The 8072-nt window shown below is 27.5% G+C and overlaps 2 protein-coding genes across 3 annotated transcripts in view; both read right to left on the bottom strand.

Moving 5' to 3' along the window:
- Window positions 1-1934, bottom strand: part of LOC108756815 (salivary acidic proline-rich phosphoprotein 1/2-like) — a 2258-nt gene extending 324 nt beyond the window's left edge. The window contains exons 1-3 of the mRNA XM_018500890.1: window positions 1837-1934; window positions 344-376; window positions 43-193 (exon numbers count right to left, since the gene is read on the bottom strand). Coding sequence (XP_018356392.1) covers window positions 43-193; window positions 344-376; window positions 1837-1878 — 226 coding nt within the window. The 5' untranslated portion in view covers window positions 1879-1934. The remainder of the gene's footprint in view (window positions 1-42; window positions 194-343; window positions 377-1836) is intronic.
- Window positions 1935-3631: 1697 nt separating this feature from the next.
- LOC108756816 overlaps window positions 3632-8072 on the bottom strand; it is a 69653-nt gene continuing 65212 nt past the window's right edge. Inside the window, exons 1-4 of one of the 2 annotated variants that reach the window (XM_018500892.1) lie at window positions 6722-6791; window positions 4883-4915; window positions 4539-4739; window positions 3632-3738 (exon numbers count right to left, since the gene is read on the bottom strand). In XM_018500892.1, the coding sequence (XP_018356394.1) occupies window positions 4566-4739; window positions 4883-4915; window positions 6722-6766 (252 nt within the window). In that variant the 5' untranslated portion in view covers window positions 6767-6791 and the 3' untranslated portion in view covers window positions 3632-3738; window positions 4539-4565. Of the gene's footprint in view, window positions 3739-4538; window positions 4740-4882; window positions 4916-6721; window positions 6792-8072 lie in introns of those variants that run through there. The other variant, XM_018500891.1, reaches the window with a different exon arrangement.

The raw sequence follows: 8072 nt of genomic DNA, 5'->3' as shown, positions 1-8072 counted from the left end.
CCTGTATTAATCCTCCCTGTTGTCCATTTCCCGATCCTCTTCCTGGTGGTGGTCCACCCTGTGGTGGTCCTCCCTGTGGTGGTCGTCCTCCCTGTGGTCCATTTTGTGCTACACGTTGCATTAATAAAGAACTACCTTGACCCATAGCATGTTCAGCCATATCAGCCCTTACTTTCCTTAGTCCTGTTCCCATCTTTAAATAAAAATTATCTCTTCGTAAAAACCATCTGACGAGAGGACGAAAAAATTTTTCATATTCATGTGCAAAATGTAAATTGAAAAACCTGTAAAATTTGTCTGACATAATTCCGTGAGAAATTATAAAACATTCAGTCATACTCACGTCATTCATTTGGTCTTCTTGGGAATCGGCGAACTGAAAAGGCAGTTGAATGTTTTGTTATAAATGCGATCATATTAGGCAATATTAATAACGAAATATTAGTAATGCTATAATTATGAAACTCTAAATAATTGGTATTATGTCGCGAAATAAATCGAATGTTTCAAAAACATGTGTTTTCCAAAAATTATTTACAAAAACATGATTACAAAAATATGTTATTTATATTTGTCTTCTGCTTTTGATAACACAGTACAACACACATTCCCTTCCATGAAAAAATCAAAGAGATTCTTTTAAATTATATAATGATTTATTAAAATAAATAATTGACGTTTTTGCATGTGAAATTATGTGATAAGTCCGAGTACAAAATATTCACATGCAAAAACGTAAATTATTTATTTTAAAAAATTATTGTGTAATTTAAAATTGTAAATAGCCAATATGAAGTAAATACGATAAATGGCTGCATAAAAACGTTAACGATTTGATCTCGTAAAACGCTGAGATACGGATATCTTTTTTTACATCTACTTTCAGAATCTCTTTGATTTTTTCATAGGTGGAAAAAAAATCGGTTTTTGACGTACTATGTAATAATTTATCTCTATGTGTTTTCCTTCTATTCATTTTTTTCATTATATTAGAAAAGATAAATGATAAAAACTTTTTAAGTATTTATTGATACATGATCTATTTTATATGCAATTAGAAAGAAGGAAGTTTCTAAAAAAAGCCGATTTCCTAAAAAAATGTAAATAAAAAGAATGAATTTTTTTGTAGATTTTGATCTCCTGAACCTACGATGAAATTATTATATAGTTTACAGCGTTTAGAAAACACTTCGAAAATTGAATAAATATACTATTTATTCAAATTTCAATTGTTTAATTTTCGAGGAGTTCCTCAAGTGTCACGAAATTTTTAATAACTTTATTATTATAATCTAAGATCAAAAATTGGCTCTTTTTTAACATTCTCTGAATAACAAGGGATATTAAATCCTCCAATTTCTGGTCAATGCCTAAAAAGATATAAATAAAGGAAAAAGTTATTTTATAAATTTTAACACTTTCTAGATATGCCAAAATTATTAAAAAGTTATGATATTTATTAGGGAATATCTCAAAAATTAAGTAAGAATACTGAAATTTAGATAAATATGAAATTTAGATAAATACCATGTCCGTATTCAATTTTCAAAGTGTTCCTCAAACACTACGAACTTTTTAATAATATAATCCTATTGTATTCAGAAGATTAAAATTTTCAAAAAATATTGTTCCTTACTTACATCTTTTTAGGCAAAAATCGGATTTTTTTTAACATTCTTTTTTCATATCGATCTTAATTTAGAGAGACTTTAACCTTTATTTTAAAACGCGAGTTCGTATATTTAATTTCTAATATCCATATTAATACATTAATAATATATGTAATTTACATTGCTTTATTTTAAGACTATATATGAGCTATTATTAACTTCTTACCATCGCCACGCAAAGCAACGTAATAAGGAACAGCTTAATCATCGTGATTCGCTTTGAGGCTCAAACATACACTAGTTGGATCAGCGGAAACGTTCTTTGCTTTTATATAAATCCCATAATCCATGACGTGTTTATGTGTCCATTCACGGAAAAAAACAGCAGATCCACGTGACTTCTTACTACTTATAATAATAATGACACTTCCAATTATTACTATGACTTTTGTTTACGCAATTAGCGACAGGATTTGACGCGAAACTTATTAAGTTGAACAATAATGTAATTATAATGTTTCGCTTCTGCGATAATTTGCATATTTTTCACGATAAAACTAAATCGTAGATCTTGTCGCTTGCTTCTTTATTGTTTATTATTTTTACCGACTAGTACGTACCTATGTGCAAATACACACACACACACACACGCGCGCGCGCGCGCGCGCACACGCACACACACACGCACACTCTCTCTCTCTCTCTCTCTCTCTCTCTCGCGCGCATATATATGTATATGTTTATATTTATACATACGCGCGCGCGCGTATGTACAGCTTGATAATATTCTTCGAAAATGTTCGTGTATTATATATTGCGTGTTTAATTATTTTAATGATTTCAACAAATCTTTAGAAAATCATATCTAAAGATGATTTTCATAAAGTTGAAAATTTTTCCATTTCTTTAAATGAATTATGATCAAACGTATTATGATTTTTGCTATTTTATTCTGGCTTTGATGATATCTTACTTTTAATGAGTGTCTGCCGTAAATATTGTTTTGTGACACAAGATCCAAGGTCTTGCAATTTTAGTTTGACTATAGTGATAAGTATGATATAAGCAGTATAAATGACGATAGTTAAAATTAAAAACAGGAACATAAAAAGCTAAACAAGAGCTTGCTCTTTATACAAGTTATCTATTAAATCTTCATATAAATACATAAACGTTTTGATTTCCTTATTTGATCATTCTCAATATGTTTTTCGCAGCATTAAAAAAATAGTTACATTTGATCTTCAACTACGTGAAGAGTCATTTGGACCCGGATGAAAATTTTAGTTAACCTTTATTTTTGTAATCGCAGTGTTAAAATGAACGGGTAAAAAACTTGCAATCTTCCTCTGTCGAGCGCCGCGAGATATAGCTGTTTAGTTGTCACCTTGATACTGATTGTGATGCAATAAAAATTTGGCTTTGGTGGCTAAAACCCATCAAATGTCAACAGGTTTTTGTTGAAAATAAAAATTCGTTTTTCATAAGTGCCCGTTTATTAATGCTATATTCAAATATATGTGCTGTTACAATTAAAAGATATATTTATAACATTCATTTTCAGAAATAACATTTTTGCGAGAGAGGCGTCTTGACGAAACAATTGTTCTATTTTCTCGGTTTATAAAATCATGAGTAAATAATATTTTAATTGTTAAGTAAGAGAAATTATTACATATTTAATATATTTGAAACATTTTTTTATTTCCAATTGTGAAAATATTGATATCATTTTTCCGAACATGTATAAAAATACTTCTCCTTTATTTATGCAAATAATGATAAAATAATGATATTTAAAATTTATTTCTGATACAATAACAAAAAAACAAAGGATATAAATAACGAAAATAGCTTACATAAAAAATAAAAAATAATCGTTTTTATTTAGAAAATAAGTATGACGGAAATAAGCAAATATAAATACAAACGGAGAAACAGTTTAAACAATAATGAAAAATTTATTGCAGTGACAAGCTTTATTATTTAAAATTTTTCAAGGGTTTTTTTTAGCTGTGTGAATAATTTAAAATACGCCATATCTATAGTGCTGAGAGAAAATTAATCTTCATCTGATCTAATCATACTTTTATCTGTATTTTATAATGATATATGTACCAGAAGAGACCTGCGAAATAAATATTAAAAATTAATCCTTGTGAGACACACATTTTTAATATTACAATTATCGAGAATTAGATAATATCTGTATATAATTATATTATACTATATACTTTTTTAAAGAATAAAGGGAAGCGCATGAGCCAGTTTAATAATTTACATATTCCAATAAAAGTAACGAAAAATAGAAAATGTGCTTGTATGAATTTGATAAAGATTACTAATTATTTTGTCTGCTTTGTTAGATTTCTAATCTAAATAATAATTCTATTTATGACTTATAAATCGTCTAAAGTCGATTTAACTCTTTAAATTCTTATTATTCTTATCCTTATATTTCTATATGTTATTAAATTTAAAACAATGAAAAAATTAAAGGGCTTATAAGAGTCAATTTACGATTAAAATTAGAGTAAATAAATATAAATATATTATAATGTAAGATATAAAAATTAGATATAATTTATACAAATTATTATATATTTCGACATCTTTTTTGTGGCCTTTTAAGATAAATAGCAATTCGAAAATATGAGACCAAGTGACTGTTTCTATGAGACATCGTGAAATCGTTGCCAATCGGTTTTCTAAGTTTATTAATTTTAAATCGTAAAAGTTTTAATTAAAACTAAAAATAGTAGATACTTTTTTCTTTTATTTATTTTACATGGAATAAATCGCGTTAGCGTTTTACACAAGTAATATTAAGCACTATCAACAAAATGAAAATGTTATTTATCGAATTAAATTAAATATTATTAATAAATCCATCAAAGAATCACAATTCTTAATTCGAAAAATGTTTACCAGAGCTTATTTTTCATCTTCCTCTTTCTATCCCTGATTTTGTCTCCCTGATATATGTATTTGACGCCGTCTTGTCGTTCTCGGTCTCCTCTGTGAGTTCCTCGCTTGTGCCATATCTTGCATTAATAAAGGACTATTTTGACCCGTTATTTTAGTATGTTCAGCCATATCAGCGCTTACTTTTCTTAGTCCTGTACCCATCTTTAAATAAAAATTATCTCAAAAACTATCTGACAAGAGTACGAAAAAATTATTGATATTCATATTGAAAATGTAAATTGAAAAACTTGTCAAATTTTTCTGATATAATTCCGAGAAATTACAAAACATTCAGTCGTACTCACTTCATTCATTTGGTCTTCTTGGGAATTAGCGATCTGAAAAGGCAATTAAATGTTTTATTATAAATATGATCATATTAACCGATATTAATAACGAAATATTAATAACGCTAAAATTATGCAACTGTAAATGATCGGTATTATTTCACAAAATTAATCGAATGCTTCGAAAAATATGCTTTCCAAAAATTATTTGCAAAAGTCATCGAAAAATCATTTAAAAAAATATGTTATTTCTATTTTTCTTCTGCTTTCAATAACAACAATTAATCCCTATATGTATTTTCCTTCTCTTTATTTTTCTCATTATATTAGAAAAAATATATAATAAAAATTTTTTAAGCGTTTATTGATCTATGACATTATTATAATGATCTGACATTATTATAATAGTTGTCAACTAACATACATGTTAGTTGTAATTTCTCACTCAACAATATAATTGTTGAAGTTAACTGTAATATAACACACGTGTTATATTACAGTTATATTATTGAGTAGGAAGTTACTACTAATATGTACGTTACATGTATCTTGATGTTTGCTAGAAAGGTTGTTTTAATCTAATAAATTTAACGTGCAAAAAGTGCAATTTAGCATATCTTTGAGAAAAAAAATTATTCGATAATATAAAATAAAATATATTAATTTTGCCAACATATTGTATTTATATATTTATTTTCTTACAATATATTTTAGATTAAAAATATATTTAATTTGCTGATATTATTAATAATAATTCCTTTTGGCACAATTTTTTCAATGCAATAAATGTATGATTCTTTTAATGATGTTAAAAAAAATCATATTATTGCATTGCAATTAGTTTTGACATGATAAAAAATATCATGTCAAAACTAATTGCTGTCAATGATATCAGCAAATTAGCCTTTTTTTGTGTGGCGTGGAAAAATCTTACGTAATTATAGGGGGGAGGGAAGGGGTCTCAAAAATTTTTACGCTTGCTTACATAGAGGAGATAGAGGATTAAAAATGGCCAAAAATTTGCTTATGTAATATATGAACGGTCCCTAATGGAAAAGGAGGATGTTTTTAAAAAGGACCGGTTTCTACCTAAAAGGATTTAAATGAAAAAGAACATTGTTTTTTGCAGATTTCGAAGATTTTACCCTCCTGGATATGACAAAATTATTAAAAAATTTGTAACGTTTAAGGAGCTTCGATAATTACGCATAAATATGATGTATTTATTCAAATTTTAATATTCTTGCTTAATTTTCGAGTTGTTTCCAAATATCATGAGTGTTTTCCAAATATCATGAAATTTTTAATAACTTTATTATATATATAAGACCAAAAATTGATCCTTTGTTAATATCTTCTAAAAAATGAAAGATATTAAATTCTTCGATCTCTAGCCAATTTTTGTCTAAAAAAATATAAATAAAGGAAATAATGTTTTTTTTTGTAAATTTTAACACCACCCCATCCTAGATATGCTCAAATTATTAAAATGTTAATGACATTTAGGGACCACCTCGAAAATTAAGTAAGAATATTGAAATTTCGATAAATATCCATGTCCGCACTCAATTTTCGAAACGTTCTTCAAACGAACTTTTTAATAATATAATCTCATCATATTCAGGAGATCAAAATTTACAAAAAATACTGTTCCTTACACCTTTTTAGGCAGAACTCGGATTCTTTTTAACATCCTCCTTTCATATCGATTTTAATTGAGACTTTAATCTTTGTTTTAAAACGCGAGTTCGTATATTTAATTTATAACACCCATGTTAATACATTAATAATATTAATAATGTGTAATTTATATAGCTTCATTCTAAGACTATAAATGAGCTATTATCGACTTCTTACCACCACAACGCAAAGCAACGTAATGAGGAACAGCTTGATCATCATGATTCGCTTTGATGCTCAAACGTACACTAGTAGGATCAGCACAAACATTCTTCGCTTTTATATAGATTCCATAATCCGTGATGTGTTTATGTATTTCACGGGGAAAAACAGCAGGTCTATGTGTATCCTTGCTACTTATAATAATGATACTCCCAATTATTACTACGGCTTTTGTTTTGCGCACTTAGCGGCAGGATTTAACACGAAACTTATTAAGTTGAACAACAAAAATTGCAAATAATGCAATATGAATGTTTCATTCCTGCGATAATTTGTATATTTTTCACGATAAAACTAAATCATAGATCTTGTCGCTTGCTTCTTCATTATTTATTATTTTTATCGACTAATAAATATACGTATTAGCATTATATATGGTATCCGGCAGCTGAAATCTCTTGTTCAGAATTATTCTGGATAACATTTGTTAAGATCAAGATTATTGCAAATTGTTTCTCTGATTTTCATTTTTGTACTGATAATTTATTTTTATGTAAAAATAAAAATAAAAGAAATAATTTCTAATGACTGATTTTAACAAATGTTATCCAGGATGATCCTGAACAACATTCAAGAGGTTTCAGCTGTCGGTCGGACACCATGCGTAACGCTAATGCCAGTTACTATAACTTTCAAGCTTTATAACTCGAAAAGTACTTTATGAAAAATAACTTTATTGTAGTATTTTGAAAAGCTCTTGACACCAGCTTGACATTAGATTCTGGAATAAAAAATAAGGTGTCATTAAAAAAAATCGGTGTAACCTCGATTTGACTTTGGCGACACCACCCAAAGTCAGCCAGTGAATAAATTATTTAAAACCCTACAACTTTTATAGAAATCATTTTTTTTGGAAATGCGCTTAGTTTTTGAGATATTTCATCAGGCCAGGACTGTTTACTCGTTCCATATACAAGGTATTCCAAAACAATCGCCAAATATTTCATGGACAAATAGGGTGGACTAAACTGAATCAAAAAGTCCTGTACCATTTTACAATTTTCGCAATGGTTAATGAGATATTAATTACTAAAAATCGCTGAAATAATGAATTTTCAATTATTTTTTATTCAAATACTATCAACAGAAACTATTACAGAAAAACAGCGAGAGACAAAAATTGATCATTTTCTTCTCATAAAACTCTAAGAATTTTTTCAGAATTTGTTCAGAATTTTTTAATATCATATTTTCTCATATTGGAAAAATAAGAAAATACTAAGTACTAAAAAATTCTAAGGAAATTCTTAGAGCTCTAAGCTGAGAAGAAAATAAACAATTTCTGTCTCTTGCAGTTTTTCTGTAA

The sequence above is a fragment of the Trachymyrmex septentrionalis genome, unplaced genomic scaffold (genome assembly GCF_001594115.1).
Source record: "Trachymyrmex septentrionalis isolate Tsep2-gDNA-1 unplaced genomic scaffold, Tsep1.0 scaffold13, whole genome shotgun sequence".
In the NCBI taxonomy this organism is placed as follows: domain Eukaryota; kingdom Metazoa; phylum Arthropoda; class Insecta; order Hymenoptera; family Formicidae; genus Trachymyrmex; species Trachymyrmex septentrionalis.
The sequence above is the reverse complement of the archived record's forward strand: the minus strand, read 5'-3'. Positions and strand labels throughout refer to the sequence as shown.